The sequence below is a fragment of the Camelina sativa genome, chromosome 17 (genome assembly GCF_030686135.1).
Source record: "Camelina sativa cultivar CO46 ecotype springtype chromosome 17, ASM3068613v1".
NCBI lineage: Eukaryota > Viridiplantae > Streptophyta > Magnoliopsida > Brassicales > Brassicaceae > Camelina > Camelina sativa.
In genome coordinates this window covers 34260823-34283015 of record NC_141896.1, presented here as the reverse complement: position 1 = coordinate 34283015, position 22193 = coordinate 34260823, and the positions used below count along the sequence as shown (strand labels likewise).

The following is a 22193-nucleotide window of genomic DNA, read 5'->3' as shown; positions in this document are numbered from 1 at the left end:
CCGTGTCATCAATATATTCAGATATGTAACAGAAAACCCCATTGATGCATATCTCTTCGGCAAAATGAGCTTCGGTTAAGGTAAATTCGATCTTCCTCCACCTCATTTTTTAGCTCCTAATGTCAGAATATAATTCTTCTTGTCACCAAAATATGGATTTCTCATGGACAATACCTTAAAAATGTTTGTCAATCGGATCAAACTATAAAAACCTTCTCTTTAATTTGTACCCTCTCAGTTTAGGTAAGATCGCATACCGTCCCGTGATAGGAATAGGATTACATATCAAAGGCACCGTATCCTCATCATCTTTTGAGATCTTAACACCTTGGAAATATAGCAAACCAGAGGCATAGCCATTTATGTATCGGCCTACCTGGTAAATTGTAAATCTCGCTCTACCGTGTTCTAATCTTTTACAAGAACTGTAACACTTATTATGACAGACACACAAGAACGTCCAGACAAAAATTATTATTACACACAGTATAAACTAAATGGACCTATGAGTAATTAGAGAAGAACATGAAGGAACCATAAACAACTATTATTATTATCATAGACAAACGAAGAAAACATAAACGAACCTATATGACTTAAGAGAAAACAAAGTAAAAGAAGTTAAAGTTTTCAACTCTATTTTGCATCAAGGTTTGAAAGAGTTAGTATGTTAATTTTAATTAAGTAAAGCATAAATCTTTCATTGTTGTTACTGAAGTGGCTAGTACATGTGTGACTGCACAAGCCATTGTTCAACAGATCTAAACAGAATGAATTTACAGACCTCTAATTAATCAAATATTCACTGATATATCATCATTCATATTTGCATGCATATGACTATATATCAAATACTATAATTTAAAAATCTATTCAATGTGACTCCTTGTTTTATGAAAACACAATATTGTAGAATAAGACATTAGTTTGTTCCCAACTACAAAGTAACAATATTAAGACATTGGTAACCGGAAAAGAACAAAATAGCTACGCCAACAAAGTGATAGCAAAACTCTTGTACAGTACATGAATTTGGCTTGGCCTCCAAAATCAAATTAGCTAAACCTGTTCTCACTCTAGGTTAGCTAGTAATTTCGTTTGTACAAGTTCTGGATGAAGACTGCCGGCTGCTTATTCTTCACTGATGGAGCAAGACATTTTGGTTTTGGCCATTTTCTAATGATATTAAACTAGTCCTTGGTGTAAAAGGCTTGACTCGAGTTGCTCTGTAAATTGTATCATTAACATTATGATCCTCTACGTCTACAAATGCAAAAAAAGTTACCACTAATGTAGTCAAGTACTTTAACGTATTGTTCAAATAAGATTTGATAATTAAGAACATGTATGATATTTTTAATCATATCTAGTTTATAGTATCAAAACTTGATTAGTCGTCTTCATTTTATGTTTACAATAATACAATGAGTAATTTACGCCTAACTACTATTATACAAGCGTCTAACACTTACTTAAGAATTGTGGATCATTCAGCCTTGACAGAAAGGTACTTTTGTGAATCACAATATGTGATCAAACTCACGAGGCCGAACGCAATCTGATTTCATCCATCCGATCCTCTGTTTCACATTGTCATAGACGATCAAGTGTCCTCGCATCGATATATCTACAACAACAAAACAAAACATGTTTCTCATAAGTTCCGTGTTCGATTATTATATTTGAGACAAGAAATTTGGGTTTACAGATAAAATGTCTATTTTTTTTACCTCCAATAATAATGGTGGAACCATCATGAACACTGCTTCCATCTAATATCCCCAGACAAACATTTCCTTTGTCCTGAATCAAAAGTGTGTACGAAAACTCAAATATATAAATCCATATCAAAGTCGAAAGCAGCCGCTATTATTAGAGCTTAAAGCAAGTGCTTACGCTGATGATCAAGTAATCCTCGGGTTGAATCAAAAGTTTTCTTGATATGATCAACCATTTGCTCCCTATTTGCAGAGTTATTGGTCTGAAGAACTTCTTAACATCTGACAAGGAACTGCATATTATCGAAACCAATAACTCGTTATAGATATGATCTTTCTTACACCACACAAATCAAAATGGTTCTACAAAAGATCATAGGTTCAGAGAGTACCTAATGGGGAAGTTAGTTTTAGCTCTCCAGCAGATAGGCAGCGTTTTGTCTGAATCATCGCGTATTAATTCTAAACCAGAAACTTCTTGAAGCTTTCACCAAATAAAATAGTCAAACATCATTGACCAGAAGATTTTGATCTAACAAAAGGCAAATTAGTTTCCATATGTGATTACTTACTGATGTGACCAATTGGGTGTAAGCCTGGTTAGGGAAGTACGTATAGGAACTTCCTGTATCAAACAATGCTTTCCCTACTCTTCCGTTTTCACCATCTAAGCTAAGCATAGCGTTCCCGTAGCTCATCTTTGTAACTTGCATCTGATAAACTTCCCTGAAAGAACCCAAAAATGTACATTACCTTAGCAAATATGCAAGTGACAAGGATTAAAACTTTCGAGAATATACCAAAATATATTTAAATAAACATGCAATCAAGCTATTCTAAGCGGCTAGATTTCGCAGATTAGGCTAGTTTTCGTTAAGCACTTACAAACGGGAATGGTGAAGCATAGGAACCCATGTGATTCCATGTGATGGAACCAAATCACTTCCCATGAAAATATATCCTTCACCGTTTAAATCAGAGGCAAGGCAATGGCCAACCACATTGCTAATAATACCTCGGCTTGCAAGTTGAGAAGGTAAGCTAATTTTAGCTCTGCTTAAACCGAGAATCCCGTCTGTCTTTAGCAGAGTGTTCAACAGTAGCCCTTGCTGATCATATCCGCACCTTAAAAGTTCCAATCACGAAAAGCCAAATTCACAGCATGAAAACACTCAATATATTATTCCATAACAAAATCACAAATTCTTAACAAAGAGTAATGGTTACCCGAAAACTATATCTGACTCGGCTAGTGATCCGTTGTGGAGTTTGAGATGAAACCTATCTTTGGTGAGAACTCCCATGGAATAGCTATGATCAGCGTATTCAATCTCGTAGTCACACTGTTGTAAACTCTCAAAATGTTCTTTCATTTGATTCCTTTGGACTTCTACGCATAAGGGCTCCGAAGATCGAACCAAGTTATCGTTTTTTGGCTTATATAGTTGATTAGCTCCCTAACTCCCACCAAAATGTTCATCAGCAATTCCAAAGAGAGACATCCTCCTTAAATCTCAAAAAATAACTAGATCTTTAAATTACCTTCGCACAACTAGTGCAAGGCGCGTCACACTGGATCCAAGTCAAGTCACTTCCAGTATCAATATCAAGATGATAGTAGTGTCCATCTTCAGGCTTCCCAACAAGAACCCGTGTATAATACAGCCTACAACAAAAACAAATCTCTGTTTACTTGTGCTTTAAGCAACACACAAACATTCACATTTCAGATAGTTTAAAGCATACATACCCATCAGGATACACGTTACCACCGACGGGGAACATCGTAGTGGAGGAGGATGAGTCGATAGAACCAGCGGTTGTAGATAAAACACTGTTGACTTTCACAGGGTTGACCAGCTCTAAATCCATTGGTTCCACAAAGATTCGATTCTCTACTACACCCAAATCTTCCGCTAAGATCCGGTCATGGAACTCTCGAGCCCTCAATTTGTGAAACACAGGGAAAACAAACGACGTCGTTTCGCGGTCGCTGTTATCGTCGTCACGGTTCCTCTCATCAGAAACCCTAAACATGGTAACAGAGTTGGAGAAAACAGAGCCGTACAGAGCAATCGCGATAAGCGAGATAGCGAGAAGACTCAGAACTAATCTCGGAGAATTCATGGAGAGATCCGAGAACCAGAGTTGAAATTGCGGGTTGTGGTGATGTGGGTCGGGTTGAAAACTCGGGTTTAGGTCTTCCTCGGGTGGGATCCCTATTGGATAATCGTGATCAGTGAGGGTGAAAGCAGAGATAGTTTTGCCTTGTGAAGGGTCATTGGATGGTGGGAGAGTGATTACGACTACGCCGTGGACTCGTTGTTGTTGTTGTTGCTGGTCATGAAGATTTGGCTCCATTCTCTGGTGGTTAATTCCGATCGAATTGGGTTGGTTTCGATCGGAGATAGAGAATGGGGAATTAGGAAGAGAAGAAGTTAATGGCAGAGGAGTACAAGTGGTCAAAGAGTCAAGAAGCTAGCTTCTCATACACGACGAAGCTGCGAGGAAGGAGAGGTTTATTTTGTCTACTATTTGAAAAATGAATACACACATAGACATATGGGGGTGTATTGAAACAATGATTTTGGAGGATTTGATGGGATTTAGTAAATTTGGAATTTCTATAGATTTTAGGGAAGTTGATATGATTTATAGGAAAATTCTTTCAAATCCCACCTAAAACCCATGAGATTTGGATTTCTGTATTTTTAACTAAACAAATCCTCTCAAATCCTCCAGAATCCCTAAAACTTATTAAAATCCAAATCCACAAACTGTTTTGAATAACAGTGGATTTTAAAGTAGATTTTTAAATCATCAGTTCAATAACAGTAGATTTCAGGAGAGTTTTTAAAATCCATGATTGAATAACATAGGATTTGTAACTTTTACACAAATCACTTAAAATATCAAGTTGAATACACCCCCCATGATCATATCCATAAACATTTTTTTTTGTTCAAAAAAAAAAATCCATAAACATTTTTTTTTCCCCTTTAGAAAACTAGTGTATACTGTATAGTATACCCTGTTTGATCGTATAAAAAAGGCAAAATTAATTAGAAAACAAATTAAATTTTGCTTACAGTTAAACCCTATAAATATTCCATTTTATAATGCGTGGAGGAAAATAGATTTTTTTTTTTTTACTACAAAACTAAAAATTAGGCAACTTTTGTAATTTCTTGCTTTAAATTTTGCTTGTTTTTTATTTGTCAATTTGATTCTTTTTGGGACTATAGTTAATAAAAGGGTTTGTAATGTTACAATATATTATTTTTTATAGAAATCATAAAAATCCTCGATATTGATAGAATTTAGGAAATACTACAAGTTATCATTAAATTCTTTAAATCTTAATTTTGACATTTTAGAGAATATTTGATATAATTATATTGATTTTATAGAAATCATAATGATTTTGAATCTAAAAATAATAATAATCACATATTATAATATCTTTCTCAAAATTAAATTGTGCCGATAATATAATACAATTTTGCGCCTTGGAGACAAAATTGTTCCGGTAATATAATACAATTTTGGGTCCTTCATTCTCTCTCAATTCAATTTGGTTTGTAAGTATTACCAAAATCTCTGAGATTTCATTTGCTTCATTTTATAGTACATCCCCAAAACATATGCCCTCGATACATATCTGCAACATATGTAAATCATAACGCTTGAAAAGTGAATCATTTACCTTGGAGAGCAAAACATGAATGAATAGTAAGGGATCATTATAACTGATCGTCTTCAGCACCTCAAGGATTTGGCAACTTTTGATTATTGTCAAATTAGCAACTATTGCCTTGAAATTTTTTAATTACGGACTTTATGTCCATCCTTATAGATTTGGGCAGAATCCTTGGTGAAAATAATTAAAAAAAAAGCAATAAAAAAGATTTTGTGTATTTTGTTTATAATAGTCAATGGTAAGTATCTATGATTTTTTTTATGTATGATGTAAAAAGAAAAGTCTTGGATCACAATATTGGGTTGCACTCGTCTTACCAAAAAAAATTTAAAAAATTGGGTTGCACTCTAGTTATTTCTACATAGATTGTTCTGTATTTGTTTATTCCAAATTCCTCATTTGACATATCTCATTTGCAATGTAATTGAATGTGAATATTGTGTTTTCGATCACAAAATTTATGACATGTTCAACCTATCCATTATTTCAATTGGTGGTAGAAATATCTTTAAGAGAAGAATAATTTAGAAAAGCCATTTATGATAGACACTTGTGAAAATTGAAATTAAGTACACTAGCTAACTACTTCTTTCCTAAGCAAATACACATGAGTTTAAGCAATTGTTTTCTTAATTTGCAAGTTTTCATGATGTTGTTTATATGCGTTATGGGAATGGTAAGACCACTCTTTGTCTTACAAATAAAATTCCGATTAGTTCATTAACATGGTCCATTATCTTAGTTTTTTAAAAATGCTGATCACATAAAAAAAAAATAACCAAAAGAAGAACATTATTTTGCAAATTTCCAAGTAAAATAATCTATATAATAATAACAATCTGAATAAATGCCGACAACGGTTGTGATTTTTTCGTAAAAAGTAATGTTATTTTTTAGAATAATTTATATGCTTGCGTCTGTTCATTGTAGTACTGTATATTTTCATCATATTTTATTCACTATTTTTCATCACTACTTTTTGTTTTAAAAGTGGTGTCTTTTCAATATTCATGTCTTTTGAATTCTATATATATTTGTCTCTTCTTCAATAATTAATAAATTATTGTTCATTGGAACATATTTTCTATTTTATGTTGAATCAAAATAAGTTGAATATTAATATATTAATGTCCAATATCATATGTTATTTTACAATCCAACTAAAAGATTTTATAAATGATTAGAAATTTAATACAATTTTAAATATATATTTTAGAGCTGCGTTATTTTAACTCTTCGTAGATTATGTATTTTTTATTTATTTATTTTTAGAAGTTGTGTATTATTATTATAATTTTCTTTGATACATTTTCACTAAAAATTAAATATGTATTATAATTATAATTATTTTATTAGAAAGTTACATTTACTCATTACAACCTCTATAATGAAAAGAGACTATTTTAAGTACTTCAGTGTAATTTTGTAGATTTGGGAGATACATGTCAAGTATTTCGACTATTTTTCGGATTACTGTATCTGACGAAATTTCGGTATATTTAGATGATACATGTACAAATTTGGATTTGTTTGGATACTCTTTAGAATCCTATTCGGAATACTGAAATGTCCACATCAGTTAGTAAACTTGGGTGAAATGGAAGACTCGGTTAAATAATATTGCGAACGGCCCTTTTGGTTATTTTTTCCCCTTACAAATTTTACGAACGACTCACTAAAAAAAAAAAAACAAGGGAGCCCGACCGAATTGGAGCAACTACTTTTCTCCATCATCACACCATTCTCATCACATCATCGTCGACGAAATTGGAAATCTAGATCATGCACTAGAAACCTCCCCCAGTTTCTAGATCTCGAGGAGGAACAAAATGGGTCGAATCTTCGAGTACTTCGTCGTGTGCGGACTAGGTCCGGAGATGCGAACCGTCGATGGAGATCTTGGATTCCATGGGATGCAAACTTTCTACTTGCCTTCGCCTCTTGACCAGTTCCCTTCTACTGATCAATCCCCTTACCCTGCCCCTCCTCCTCAGCTTCCTACTGTAAGTTTGGACAATTTCATCTTTCGAATTTGAGGATTTTGATTGGGTTTTAGGTCCGTTCTGGTGAAATGTGGAATCAGCTTTGTCTAGTTGCTAGGTTTCTTCTGTTTTGCTAAACGAAAGCATTTTCAAGTTAGTAACTGGAGAGGCTTTGATTTTGATAAATGTGCTCGAATTACTCTAGGTTTTCTTTCTAGTTACCTCCAATTTAGTTGAGTTGGGATATTGAATTTCATTTGCCTTCTACCCAAGAAACGAGCTTTTGAAAATTGCTTAAAGTGTGGTTCGTTAAGGGTAATTACAATCGTATGTTGCCACAGGGAATTTAGTCTGGCTCAACCAGAGAAAGAGCTAGTTCCATTGTGTAGTAGTTCGTTTATTGTTGTTATTTTTCTTCGTGATTGTACTTTGGAGATTTACTTTTGATTTATTAATCATCTGTTTAAGAGGTTAATGTGCTTGATTAGGTTCAAGCCTACGAGAGTTTGTTTTCTTTTGTTGGAGGAAACTATATATATTAATCTCAGGCGGATTTTCATGATTCAGCTTCTTTTCTTTTGGGACAGTGTGTTCTTCCTGCTGGGGTGGAGTTCCATTCTTCTGGGTTTGCTTCTAATGACCCTGCAAGTTTCCCACGGAGCTATCCCATAGTCTTGACGGGTATGTGATTATCCTTAGATTGCATACGTGGAGTTTTGTATGCATTGCATTGTGGCTGCTCCACGTGCGATGTTGTTTCGGTAGCAGTAGAACTGTTTTAGTGGAGACGTCGTCTTGCTCTCGTTTGTCTAGTCTTTTTTTTTTTTTTGTTGCAAATGTTGGATTTACGTTGGTTTGTTTTGAATACTGTGGTAGGTGACCTCTTACTGATTATTTTGATAATTTTTCCACAGAGGGTGATGGATCAAAAATATTTGTCAGTTGCATTGCATTTCGGGATCGAGTCTGTGTGGATATTATTGAAGCTTATCGCTTACCGCCGAATACATACGCAGACAAGTGTATATGTCTTGTGTCTCACGCCCCCAATTTCCGTGTTCTTCGGAATTCTCTTGAAGAGATTTTTGTTCTTTGCTTCTCTTCAGAAGGAAGCTGGTAAACACTATGCTAAAACATCTTCACCTTGTCGATATCTAACATGAATTACGCGTTGTGTTACTGTTTAATTGTACCATTTTATTTGATATGTTCAGTAAACCTATGTGGATGGAGCTTGCATTGGTTTTTTAATAATTTTTGTGTTGATTTTATCCTCTTCAAAAAGTTGCTCTAACAAAACAAGAAAACAAACACCATTAGTATGTTTGAACTTTGATGTTAATGCCCTTCAACCTTTTCAGTAAACCATTGTGGGATATTATCGCCTATATGGTATCTAATGTGCCTTTGCCGACTCCTGGAAAAGACAGAGTCTTGTTTGCTGTCGAGAATTGCCTGCTCTCAGTTGAAGCACCTCCAGAGGATAGTCTTCCTCAGGCAGATGTATGAGTTGTGCTTTTTTCTCCTTAATCTGTATTGAATCCTTTTCCTTGGCTACTTTGTAGTAACAACTTTGGAGATTTTCAATTTCCTGACATCTACAAGGGCGAGTGTTCCCTGATTTCTTTTAACATTTTTCCGATAGAGTTATGTAACATTTCGCATGATTTTACTGAATGCAGATATCTCTCCAGCCTCTTGTACAATGCTTGGATGTCGACAACTTGATTAAGTTGTTCACATCTGTACTAGTTGAAAGGAGGATTTTGATACGATCTAACAAGTAAGTTTCTCTATGTAGAGACATAATGAGTTTCAGTGACATTTTTCTAGATGGTTAAAATTTTCATATCATCTCTGTTTAAGCATCACATTTATTTTGCTTCATCGTGAATCTCAATAGGTATTCGCTTTTGACGCTGGTGTCTGAATCCATATGTCATTTGATTTATCCTTTCCGATGGCAGGTATGTCATAGAACACTGATGAGATCTCAGTTTATCACTTAAACAAATATGAACTCATGTGTAAGCATGCTAAGTCATGCATTTCTACTGACTAAAATATTTCATCTAATCTTTATTATTTGTTTGTTGTATGTTTCTGAAGCAAGTCTACATTCCATTACTATTTTTTAGTGGAGTAGACTACATTGATGCACCAACACCATATATGATGGGTCTCCACTCTGATGTCGATACGTCCAATCTTGCTATGGATGGCGTGAGTCTTATTTTATGTCATTTTTACCCTCTTTAAGATTTAGACAACCTTATATTGGTCTCACAACATTGCCATTTTTAGGTTGTAGTGGTGGATCTTGAATTTAACCAAATCACTACTTCTGAAGAGATACCTCCGATTCCAGAGCCTGAGTTCAGCGCGTTGCGAAACGATATATTGAAACTACTGCACCCTAATGTTGTAGGGATTGATCAGTTGAAGGGCTTTGGTAATTCTGTTGAGCAGTCCCCTAAAAGCCTTAGCAAACCTTGGGGAGAGGATCATGACCTTCAACTCAGGTGACTTAGGAAACCTTGTCATATGATTGCCTAAATTTTATTATCTTTTTCCATGGAAACTTTTTGGTACTCATGTTATACAAAATCCGTTTCCTATGGCAGGGTTATATTCTTAAAGTTTTTTGCATCTATATTGGGTGGCTACCGCAATTTCATAGTATGTGATTTTTATTCTTTACTTATATTATTTTTTTACCACTATTATTCTTTTCTTACTTATATGAATTCTTTTTGTCAGGAAAACAAAGTTTTTAGCACTGATGCGTTTCTGAAGAGACGGTCCCGTTCCACAAATCAGCCACCAGAGCCTATGGTAAGCTAACTGGTCCATGAATGGAATGCCTATATCTACAGTTACTGCAATTTATAACTTCACGTTGCTCTCTTTTGTTCCAATTTGTGGTGTAAACTCTCTTTTCACATATTACTTTTGAGTTCTTACTATTTATTTATATTCATTCAAAAGTGTTAAATAATCTGACTTACCTTCTGTCTGTGGAATAATTATTTTTATTGGTATTATTCTAATTGTTTGCAGTTGGTTCAATTCTTGGGCTCTTTTGCATTCCTCGATTATCTTGAAAGGCGTCTAGGCTCTGATGAGAACAGTACTAATCTCCTCGAGAAGTTACAAGATGCAGTTGGGAGGGGTCAAGATGCGATGTCAATTCTGCCTAAATCTTCTATGGAGCCTGAAATAATCACAATAGCTGAGCCAGAAGTTGAAGAATCAGGTACATTTAGATCTTTTGTTTGGTTGATTTTGTTAGATCGCAGAAGCTGAATGATATAAAATTGAGGTTATTCATTTGTAAGAAACTACCGAGAATAAGAATGCATCTTATTGATTTTTGGCTGGCCACCAGTAGTTGGGCAGAGAAAAAATTTGCAAGTTGTTCTAGTATGCATAACTGTAGAAAAGACAATAAGAATCTTTCAGTCTGTTCTATTTTCTGGGGAAGCATTGTCCGTCTACTGAGTTTGGGATCATGTTCTGATTTATCTTTACTCTTTTTTTTGTCAGCCACCAGGTATACCTATGACAGGTTTCCCGCGAGTGTTAGGTCAGAGGAGCAAGAAGAAAAGCGAAAGCAGATCCTTGCAGCAGCAAGCGGGGCTCTTGAATCCAATGGAAGGGATCCTCCAAGGTATATCCTGATTTTCTTGGAACAGCGATCGGATTCCCTTACTTATTTTTTATATCTTCCAATTGTAGCTCACCGCCAGGGAAGAACACCAAAGAAGACAATTTCAGTTCAATGGAGAGGGCTGTAAGTGTTGCTTGTAATCTTGTTGCTCTAGCATGCCTTCAAACAAATCAATATGACATGAAGAGATGTCATGGCTCTGACATGTGTGGATAGTTAATCAAACTGAACTTACCAATCATTACACAGAATTAAATTAAGATATCAAATGAAAGTTGATTTCTCTTGTTCTTGTACGAGATCAAGAGGTGCTATCAATTCTGATTTTGGCCTTCATTTTTCTTCTTTTGTAAAATAAGATTTATTTATAACTCAATTAAATATGAAAAAAAATGTCCAGAAGAATTCCGTTCTAAATGCCATACCGTTACTTCTCTTTTTTTCAATGATATTGTAACTACTGTTTGCAGGCAGAGAGAGAACGAATGGTCTTGGATATACAAGTCAAGTTGCAGGTATTTCTTCTTGCTTGTGTGTTTAAAGATTCCAGTTTGCAAGTCTGGAATGATTGAAATTGAATTTCTTCTTCAGAATGGTTTCATCTATTGAGAATTTTGTGAGGAAAAGAACTCCTAAAGAATTAGAAGAAAAAAAAGTAGATCTTGGGGTGATATTTACTTAGTCCCTTGCTAATACTCAAACTTTACAAATGAAAACACAGATTTAAATATATTAACAAAACCCAAACTATTGGAAATGTATGCTAATTGAGCTGGACAAAAACTCTAGGCATGTCATCAAAGTTACCTCTGAAAAACATAATCTTCTTTTTCTCTAGATGTAATGATCTAAAATGTGTACAAATAATTTTTCGCTTTTGAAAAGTTGGTTGTTTTTCTTTAATAAACCCGGATTGGTCATGATTCGCCCTCCTAGTAAATTAATCCATTTTAAAAGGAAACGATGAAGATCAAGTCTGTTGCCACTATTACATTGGTTTGTTGTGGTTTCCAGGGATTATGGCTCCGTCTTCTCAAACTGGGTTCAGCTGAGGATCCTCTTTCTTCATTTGAATACGGCACAATATTGGGTATGTTCCATTTTAATGAGAATGTGAATAAATGTACAGTAAAATTTCTGCTGCAAGAAATGGTTAAACCAAGAAAGATATCAAATTCTTATGCTTAATCAGCCATATACTAACAACCAATTGGTTGCCATTGTGATTATATTTCCGTCTCTTCTGTAAAAACCAGAGAGGTGTTGTTTTCTCTATTGAAAATTGAACCTCATACTTTGCTCATGTAGCTCTCATCGAATCTGATGCTGAGGGGATTGGTGGGAGTGGCTTTATCGAGTGTATACGAGAGCATCTGTATTCGGTAAGCGTAGTAACTGTACGGCATATATACTGAGCAAGTTTTTCTGAGCTGAACCTTACTGTATAGTGGACTTATTTCCTGCAGGGCTGGCATGGTCAATTGACCGAGGAGCAGTTCATTGCAGTCAAAGAATTGGTAGGTAGATAACTAGATTTATCTGAATACCGGCCTTAATATACCCAGTTTCTCAATTGCTTGCACGTTAGCTGTGCATATTTAGATTTGCTCAGGTTATATGCCCTGGCTGTTGTTGAAGGGTTTTTAGGTTGGGTAACACCATGTATGATTTCTTTTGGATTTTTAGCTTCGGAGTTTAAGAAAAGTAACACAGAATGATATTTTTCAACGAATTGTTATCAGCTCAAAATGGCTGTGAGCCGTGCTGCTTCAAGAAGCGATTTGTCGACAGTGCGGGACGCACTTGAAGTTTCTGCAGAAATGTTCAAGAAGGATGCCAATAATGTCTCAGACTATGTTCAGCGTCATCTCATCTCCATACCCATCTGGGAGGAGTTGAGGTATGCAATTCAACATGCTGCGGGCTCTATGATTTTTTTTTTTTTTGGTACTGCTCACAAATTGATTTGACATATTGTGAATTTTTTTGACAGATTCTGGGAAGGTTACTTCGAGTATCTCATGGAACAACCTGCAAATGAGTGAGTCTTCGTAAGATCTTGTATTCATTTGATAATATCATATGTTTGTTCGTATACTATCACTAGCACAATGAGAACTATATTTAACAAATGAGTCGGTGAAAGCAACTGTAAATTTGAAAAATTATGGTGGGGGTTTTGTGATGGAAATAGAAGCCGTTCTGTAAATATTTTGGCTCTAGCAAGGAGCTCTTTATAATGATTCCCGTTTTATATTTTGCTTTTCAAACTAGATCGTTGAAAGATACTTTTGGAGAAATTAGGAATATACTTTGTCTATGTCATACTCCTAGGTGTCTTTTTCCGATTCCCCTTAAGGATGCTTCATCAACTTATCAGTTGTTGTCCACATACTTGAAATTTTATCTCTGTTAACCATGTATAATCTTATTGGGTCTTACATTGTACAGCCAATTGATTGAATCATCATTGAAATAACTAATTTGTGTAACTCTTTATTGTCTAGATCAGTGAACTATGCTACTTTGGTCACAGCCAGACTAATCATAGTGGCATCACATATGGTGATTTTTTTACCTTCTTTTCTTGATATGTGATGGTTACAGTTCTTTCTGTTTACTATGTCTTCACATTATTTATTGCTCTTGCAAAGGCTGGCTTGGGACTTCCTGATACAGAAGCTTGGAACATGATCGAGACAATAGCAGAGAAACAAAAACTTGGATACAAATTACTGGTAAATTAACTCTTTATATTTCGTTCTGCAGTTATTGAAATGTGATATATGTGGACTTTATTCTCCATATATTACCAATTTCAAGCTTTTTAATTGGGCTTTTGAAAATCCTAACTAACTGAGGCCATATCGTGTTTGTTTCAGATTAAACTCAGAGGGTTCCTGTCGCATGTTCAGCAACTTCGTGTCGGCTATTGGGGTGCTTCTTCATTTAAGCAGCAGATCATATCTTCCGGGTTGCCATCCCCACGTCCAAAAGATGTCTCTGATGAATCCCAGCAACCTTCAGAAGCTTCTGGAAGGAGCTGGGTTCAGAGTATGTTTAGCAGAGATACAGCATCAAGAGCAAATTCTTTCAGTCGTGTTCGTAAGTGGGTATCCGATAATGCTTCTTCAGGTATATCCGTGATTGCTCTTCTGTCTTTTGGTTTCCATTCTAGCATGTTGTTGCTGACGTCAATATACTAAACTTTGCAAAACAGACATAACTGCTGCTGCACAGAAGAAAATTCAGACCAATGTACGTGTTCTGAAGGGTCACAGCGGTGCTGTTACTGCCTTGCACTCTGTGACAAGAAGGGAAGTCTGTGACCTTGTGGGCGATCGCGAGGATGCTGGATTCTTTATCAGCGGTAGTACAGACTGTCTGGTCGGTAAAAATGCTTGTTTATATTGTTATTTTACATTCATCACTTTTTTAGTCATTTAGTTGACTTTGCTTTGCTTGCGCCTATATATGTTCTTTACATCTACTTGTGAACACACACCTTGATGATGATGATGATGATGATGATGATGATGATGATGATGATGTGTTCTATTAGATCTGAAGGATGGTTGCATTCACTATCTGCCTGTTATGCCTAAAGATAATTTCTTAGAGGGTGAAAGGGTAGTTCATTCGTTTGCTATTAATTATTGTTTAGATAAGTTCAGTATTTTGCTATTTATGTTACCATAGTCATGGATACGGATATAGAAAATTGGAACATTTGGAAGAATAACTATGCCAAAGTAGGATTCGAAAAGTAATTCGCATACTGCTTTTTTCCAGTCCAATGTGTCAACTTGTTATAGAGATCGTCATTGACTGAAAAGTTTTCAGTTAAGAGACGATCATCTCTCTCTTAAATAGGATGCTGTAGTCTTGCACTCATTCAATTCTGGAAATTCAGAGAGGTTAAGTTTTCTGCTAATTTAGATTGGGTGATGACAATCTAGTATCCCGTTTTGGTTGCTTCCTGAGCAGGTTAAGATTTGGGATCCAAGTCTGCGTGGTTCTGAACTTCGAGCGACTCTGAAAGGACATACTGGGTATACTCTATTTCTTATTCACCTTGATGCTTCTCGGTAGTTGTGGACTTTTGTTAATTTTCATATGTTACGGATTTTTAATAGCACTTCCTTTCTTTTTTTCTTTTCAACTTTTATGTAGAACCGTGCGTGCTATAAGCTCTGACAGAGGAAAGATAGTTTCAGGATCAGATGATCAGTCTGTTATCGTATGGGATAAACAAACAACTCAGCTTCTAGAAGAATTGAAAGGCCACGATGCACAGGTTTCCACTACACTCTAGTGTTTTTCCTGACATTAGGATATGATTCATGAGGGGGAGAGTATTAATGGTCAACACAGAATAAACATATATGCGTGGACATAAAATAAAATAAAAAAAGATAGTTATCATTGGAATACCATTTGGAAAATGTTGTAGCTGTCACTAGGATCTTTAAAGTATTGACCATTGATCAATGACAATTTAAGTTTGTAAAGTTAATATCACTAACCAACTATAAGAGGAAGCTTTGAATAACTTACGTTGTTCTGAATAAAGGTATGCTACATCCAAAACTATTGTGCAGGTAAGTTGTGTCAAGATGCTTTCAGGCGAACGTGTCCTCACTGCTGCACATGATGGAACAGTTAAGATGTGGGATGTTCGAACCGATATGTGTGTTGCAACTGTTGGCCGATGCTCTAGTGCCATTCTTTCGATCGAATATGATGACTCCACAGGAATCTTGGCTGCTGCTGGCAGGGATACGTATGTATGCTATATTACCCATTAGTAACATGAATTTTCTGTATTAAACGTCACTTACAGATTCTACTATAATGATTGGATAATCATCAGGATTGCAAATATATGGGATATTCGTTCAGGAAAGCAAATGCATAAGCTGAAAGGGCATACCAAATGGATACGGTGAGCCTCACCCTGATCTTATACAACATGTTTCTTTTTGTTGTGACTTAGAAATTACAAAACTAATAAACCTATGGCCTTATCTCCTTTTACAAGTTTATTCATGATGCTATATCTGCGGGTTGTAGGCTACTTATTCTTAGTATTGAATTGGTTTATATGAATCATTTGTTATTACCTTGTAAAATGCTGTAGGATATTATAACATTTCAGCTCTGCGACTTGTTTGATCAAATTGTGTCAATTCTGCAGATCAATACGAATGGTCGAAGATACCTTGATTACTGGCAGTGATGACTGGACTGCACGAGTGTGGTCTGTTTCCAGAGGATCATGCGACGCTGTTTTGGCATGCCATGCTGGGCCAGTACAATCTGTTGAATACTCCCCATTTGACGAAGGAATAATCACAGGTCCATGTTGATTTCATCTACCAACAATTCTCAAAAGATTATTAAGAAGCATCAATCTCAAAAATAACATCAAAGCTTAAGTTAGTGCGTTGCTCTCTCTTTCTTGCAGGCTCGGCTGATGGGTTGCTCCGCTTTTGGGAAAATGATGAAGGTGAAATTCTCATTATTAACCTGAACTCTAACCTAACTCATTTACTTAAATTTATCTAGCTGGCTTCATAAACTCTTTAGTGTACTTATGTTACAATTGTAAACACCAACCCTTGGCCAACAACAGTTCTAAACCCAATCAACAACTATCTACTGCACCAAACATTATATTTCAGGTACCTGATAATCCCTTAATACTTTGGTTATCTCGATTTTCAGGTGGCATTAAATGCGTGAAGAACATAACGCTCCATAGTTCTTCCATACTATCAATCAACGCAGGCGAACATTGGTTAGGCATTGGAGCAGCAGATAACTCAATGTCTCTATTCCATCGTCCTTCCAACGCAGGAACCAAAGTCTCAGGCTGGCAACTTTATAGAGTACCACAAAGAACAGCGGCCGTGGTATGATCCTCTTATCACATTAGTTGAAAGATACTCTACTTTTTCTGGTCATGCCGTTTGATAATTCTTATGAGATACTGAAATGCCTGGAAAGCAGTATAGAAAAATAATTCTTATAAGACTACACAATTATGAATCATTGTGTTCTACAATTTGGACTGGTTTGTTTTTTTTTTTTTTGTGTATTTGTATTCACTGAGACTGAATCTCGGATTTTGTGATTCAGGTGAGATGTGTTGCGTCAGATCTCGAAAGGAAACGAATATGTAGCGGTGGCCGGAATGGAGTTCTCCGGCTGTGGGATGCGACCATCAACATCTGATTTGTCTTCCACAATTGTCTCTGTGTATGTGTTGTGTATGTTTGCTTATGCCCTCTGACAGTCTAAGAAAAATTTTGATTTTTTTTAATTCTATGTACTTTTTACATATGTTTTCTCAGTGATTTTTGTTTCGATCAATCTATTTCTTTTTTCCTCCCTCTGTCCCATTTTATAAGATTTTTTTTTTTGGCTAAAAACAAAGATTAAGAAGTAATAAATACTTATTTAAAAGTTTAACCAATAGAAAAAGAAATACTGCAGAATTCAGAAAGTCATATAAACTATTAAATTAGAAAAACATGGATGGACAAACAAAAACGAAAGCCTCAATGACATAAAATACATAGAGAAGAAGAAAAAAAAATGAAAATATTTTGATGGGAAATTGGAAATAAAGGATAAATAATTGATACATTGTCAATTCGTGCATTCTATAACTATATGTCAACTATTTCTAAATTACATTTTGCAATTGATTTAGCCATTTTTTTCAAAAATAAATTAGATATTCTTTTAGGAAATTGATAAAAAAAGACATTAGAATCCTTATACCGTCAAAAATATGTCGTTTTATTGCCGTTTTAAATGGATAAAATATGATCTAGTTTAAAATACACATTCTAAATTTAAAATGTATATTCTATACATGGTACATGTTCTACAAAATTTAGATAAAGTATTCTACACATTCTACATGTTCTACGAAATTTAGAAATTATTTATGTTCTACGGATATTAGAATACTAATTTCTACAAAATTTAGAATACATATTCTATAGTTTGCTCTTTATCTATAAAAAATAGAATATATTTTCTAACATTTAATCATTTTCTAAAATTGTTAAAGAGCATTTTCTTTTAATTTTCTATATATTCTACAAAGAATGGAAAACAAATTCTATGTATACTTCATTTAAGAAAGTGTTCCCAAAATTAAAATCTAACCAACCAAATATAGTGTTTACAAAGTACAAACGTTATCCAAAACTAAGTCATATGTCAACCATAGCAAAAAAGACATAAAACGCTACTTATACTGCTATCAATACTCTAAATTCATGTAGTGTAATTTAAAATTATATAACAGTTATGAAAGAAAAATATAAAACAAACAGATTGAAGAATAATATAAAAATATTTGATTTGGAGTTATTTGAGAGGATAGAACAATTATATGAATGCTCAAGTTTTGTAAGCATGAGAATGGACAAAAAATTGTTTTGTTATTTTCAAACTATAATCTTGTAGCATACTAACATGTCATAAAAATAACCAAAATTTTCTTTAAGATTTCAAATTCTAAAAAAAAATTGTAATTTTCATTTTGAAAGTCTTATAGATTGTTAAAATAAAACAACTGAAGTCACTAAATCATGTATATAAGTGAATTTATCTATTGTATGTGTACTTTTTGGTCAATAAATTTTTTCTAAATATTAAAATTTCAATTCCAAAACTAAAAAATTTAGAACATATATATACTAATCTTATTGTTTATAAATTTTTTTCAGTTTATATATTTTAAGAATTCTAACAATTAAAAATACTTTTATAAATCAATAATACTATAAATAATAAATATTTATTTACAGATAATTTATATCTTTTGAACAAAAAAAGATAAATTAATATCACTCTAAATTAAAAAATACTATGGTCCCAACATTATTAATTTATAGAGGTTCTACTAAACTGAATATTTTTTTGGCTTTATATATTGTCTTAAATGTTTTTCGAAATAAATGATTTTTTTATTTAAAATTTTAGTAGTTGCGCAAGATTTTCTAAAATATGAGGATATAATGGAGTCTAAATGATATTAAAGTATATATGACCAAACATAAATATATAGAATGTATAGATAGACAATAATTCAATTATTTATCTTTTATTTCTAATTTTTCCCATATTTTGATTGGGAGTTTGGTTTGGTACGACCCATTTTGAAAACCAAAGTGAAGTGATTAGGGTTTGAAAATAAAGGGTTTACATTATTCTTCTTTTCTTGGTTTTGTGAAAAAAATTAGAATGAAGTTTGGTTTCTATAATGGTTGATTCCTGTGCAACTTGAAAACAAGTTTGAAATTTTCGTTACATCTTGCCCTTTTTATTTATAATACAACTAATACAGTAAGTTATATATATCAGATACTGTTAATTGATTGATTGATTGTCAAATATTTTTGAAAATTATAAAATAAATAAAAAATAGCTTTTAAAAGTTAAATAAATTTTAGAGACTAGTAGTTGACATTTTTATGCTTAGTGACTATTATTGATTTGTTCTTTCAAACATATATGTAGGGTATAAAAATTTGAAGGGTTTTTTTATTAATAACTTAGTTAATGAGTTTATATGTGAGAAAGAAGTATTTAACTGTTGGAGTTGATTCAGTCATGGAGTCCGAGTCTTACGGAGGTTTAGTAAGTGGAGTCGTGGACTTGAGGGTCAGTTTGTTAGTGGAGTCTGTTTCCGTTTTTCTAGCTTTGATTCACTTGTTTGTTTGCTTCCTATAAGGCTATTTAAGCCATTGTTATTGAGTTAATCGATTATCACTTTTCAATATACAATTCACATTTGGTATCAGAGCCAGATGATTGAGAAGAGAGAAGAGAAGTTTGTGCAGCCGGCAATCCCGAAGTTCGACGGCCACTATGATTTCTGGTCCATGACGATGGAGAACTTCATCAGAAGTAGAGAGTTGTGGAGTTTGGTGAAAGATGGAATTCTGGCGGTGTCGATCAGAACGTCACCAACAAGTGAGGCACAAAGAAAGTTGGTCGAGGATGCAAAGCTGAAGGACTTGAAGGTCAAGAATTTTCTGTTCCAATCCATTGACAGAGAGATTCTAGAGACAATTCTTGACAAAAGCACCTCCAAAGCAATTTGGAAATCCATGAAAAAGAAGTATCAAGGAACTACAAAGGTGAAAAGGGCACAACTCCAAGCATTGAGAGGAGAGTTTGAGTTGCTGACCATGAAGGAAGGAGAGAAGATCGATGTTTTCTTAGGGAGAACATTGACAGTGGTGAACAAGATGAAGTTGAATGGAGAGACAATGGAGCAGAGCAAGATTGTGAACAAGGTTCTTCGATCTCTGACTCCAAGATTCAACTATGTGGTATGTTCGATTGAAGAATCGAATGACTTGAGCATCATGAGTGTACGGAAGCTTGCTTTGCCATGAGCAGAGGCTAAATGGTAGTGTTCACGATGAGCAAGCACTAAAGGTATCACACGATGAGAAACCCAACCGAGGCAGAGGTCATGGACTCCGAGGAGGGCGTGGCAGAGGAAGAGGGAGATCCTCTATGAATCGTGCTACAGTTGAGTGTTACAATTGCCACAAGTTAGGACACTTTCAAAACGAATGTCCAAAGTGGGAGAAAGCAAACTATGCTCATCCGGAGAAAGGAGTGATCATGGACACAACAATGAGTGGAAATCGGATGTTTTTTATTCAAGCGTCCAAACCACAGAAGAACTCGATGTGCCTGCAAACGGAAGAAGAAATCGAGAAGGAGATGCACCTGTGGCACTGCAGATTTGGGCATCTAAATCAAGATGGGCTGAAGTTACTGTCAAGCAAGAAAATAGTTGTTGGGCTTCCTGACCTAAAGCCCACCAAGGAAGTTTGCTCTTGTTTGTTTGACTGGGAAACAGCACAGAGAGACGATGTCGAGAAAGAGTTCCTGGAGAGCTTCACGGCAGCTTCAACTAATACACTCGGATATATGCGGACCGATTTCTCCAATTTCGTACAGCGGGAAGAAGTATATCCTGAGCTTTATTGACGATTTCTCGAGGAAGGCTTGGGTTTACTTTCTTCATGAAAAATCTGAAGCATTTGCCACATTCAAGATCTTCAAAGGAAGCGTGGAGAAGGAAATTAATGGAGTCATAGCTTGCTTGAGGACAGATCGGGGAGGAGAGTTTACTTCGAATGAATTTGGTGATTTCTGCAAATCTCATGGCATCACTCGACAACTTACTGCAGCATTTACACCGCAGCAAAACGGAGTAGCCGAAAGGAAGAACATGACTATTATGAATGTTGTTCGATCAATGTTGAGTGAGAGGAAGGTGCCAAAAGAGTTTTGGTCTGAAGCAACGAAGTGGAGTGTTCATATTCAGAATCAATCTCCAACAATAGCGGTAAAAGAAATGACTCCTGAGGAAGCTTGGAGCGGTTCAAAACCTGTGGTGGAATACTTTCGTGTCTTTGGGTGCATAGGATATGTCCACATACCAGATCAGAGGAGAAAGAAGCTGGATGATAAAAGCAAGAAGTGTGTTTTTCTTGGAGTGAGTGAAGAATCTAAAGCATGGAGACTGTATGATCCTGCCACAAAAACAATCGTAATAAGCAAAGACGTGGTCTTTGATGAGACTAAGAGATGGGATTGGGATCAGACTAGCGGAGAAGAGAGAATTCTCGATTGTGGGGAAGAAGAGGATTCAAGCGAAGAAGAAAACAATCCCGTTTCACCGCCTGTGCCATCACCTTCTTCGTTAGACGGTAATACAACTCTTTTAGTCCAGCTTCATCAGATTCTAGTCCAGCTACTTCATCGACATCGAGTTCACTAGAATTTGAAAGAGGACCACGTGTTAGGTCTAGACCAAGATATCTAGATGATTATATTGTTGGCGATGAAGAGGAGATGGAAGGAAATCTATCTATCATGCTGCTGATGACAGAAACTGACCCAATCAAGTTTGATGACGCGATGAAGGAGAACGTGTGGATGGAGGCAATGAAACGAGAGATTGAGTCTATCATAAAAAACGATACTTGGGAGCTGACTACTTTTCCTAAAGGTGCGACACCCATTGGAGTGAAATGGGTGTATAAGACAAAGCTGAATAAAGATGGTGAAGTAGA

At 35.1% G+C, this 22193-nt stretch overlaps 3 protein-coding genes across 5 annotated transcripts; 2 read left to right on the top strand and 1 right to left on the bottom strand.

Moving 5' to 3' along the window:
- Positions 1-854: 854 nt before the first annotated feature.
- LOC104758203 (aspartyl protease APCB1) lies at positions 855-4492 on the bottom strand. 3 transcript variants are annotated; one of them, XM_019238691.2, is made up of 10 exons: positions 3469-4340; positions 3261-3384; positions 2946-3175; positions 2604-2843; positions 2291-2444; positions 2111-2202; positions 1897-2011; positions 1731-1803; positions 1473-1627; positions 855-1263 (listed from the first exon to the last, which is right to left on the bottom strand). In XM_019238691.2, exons 1-9 carry the CDS (start codon positions 4077-4079, stop codon positions 1521-1523), a joined length of 1746 nt encoding a protein of 581 aa, XP_019094236.1. In that variant the 5' UTR covers positions 4080-4340; the 3' UTR covers positions 855-1263; positions 1473-1520. The 3 variants fall into 3 exon arrangements, with proteins under 3 accessions (XP_019094236.1, XP_019094235.1, XP_019094234.1); XM_019238690.2 differs by having other exon boundaries at positions 855-1226; XM_019238689.2 differs by lacking the exon at positions 855-1263 and having other exon boundaries at positions 1314-1627; positions 3469-4492.
- A 2454-nt stretch (positions 4493-6946) lies between these two features.
- LOC104758202 (DENN domain and WD repeat-containing protein SCD1) lies at positions 6947-17463 on the top strand. Its single transcript, XM_087493978.1, has 31 exons — positions 6947-7421; positions 7988-8081; positions 8315-8516; positions 8762-8903; positions 9083-9183; positions 9304-9367; positions 9510-9623; positions 9705-9922; positions 10025-10079; positions 10161-10235; positions 10461-10656; positions 10947-11070; positions 11139-11193; positions 11541-11585; positions 12085-12160; positions 12379-12452; positions 12537-12587; positions 12813-12970; positions 13064-13111; positions 13578-13635; positions 13725-13808; positions 13953-14205; positions 14291-14457; positions 15058-15122; positions 15244-15367; positions 15672-15853; positions 15944-16015; positions 16268-16428; positions 16538-16579; positions 16798-16985; positions 17212-17463. Exons 1-31 carry the CDS (start codon positions 7248-7250, stop codon positions 17305-17307), a joined length of 3558 nt encoding a protein of 1185 aa, XP_087350104.1. The 5' UTR covers positions 6947-7247; the 3' UTR covers positions 17308-17463.
- A 2190-nt stretch (positions 17464-19653) lies between these two features.
- On the top strand, positions 19654-21898 carry LOC147924705 (uncharacterized). The gene is made up of 4 exons (XM_087496904.1): positions 19654-19755; positions 19896-20429; positions 20500-21081; positions 21170-21898. The coding sequence occupies exons 1-4, from the start codon at positions 19654-19656 to the stop codon at positions 21896-21898; spliced, it is 1947 nt and encodes a 648-aa protein (XP_087353030.1).
- The last annotated feature ends 295 nt before the right edge of the window (positions 21899-22193 follow it).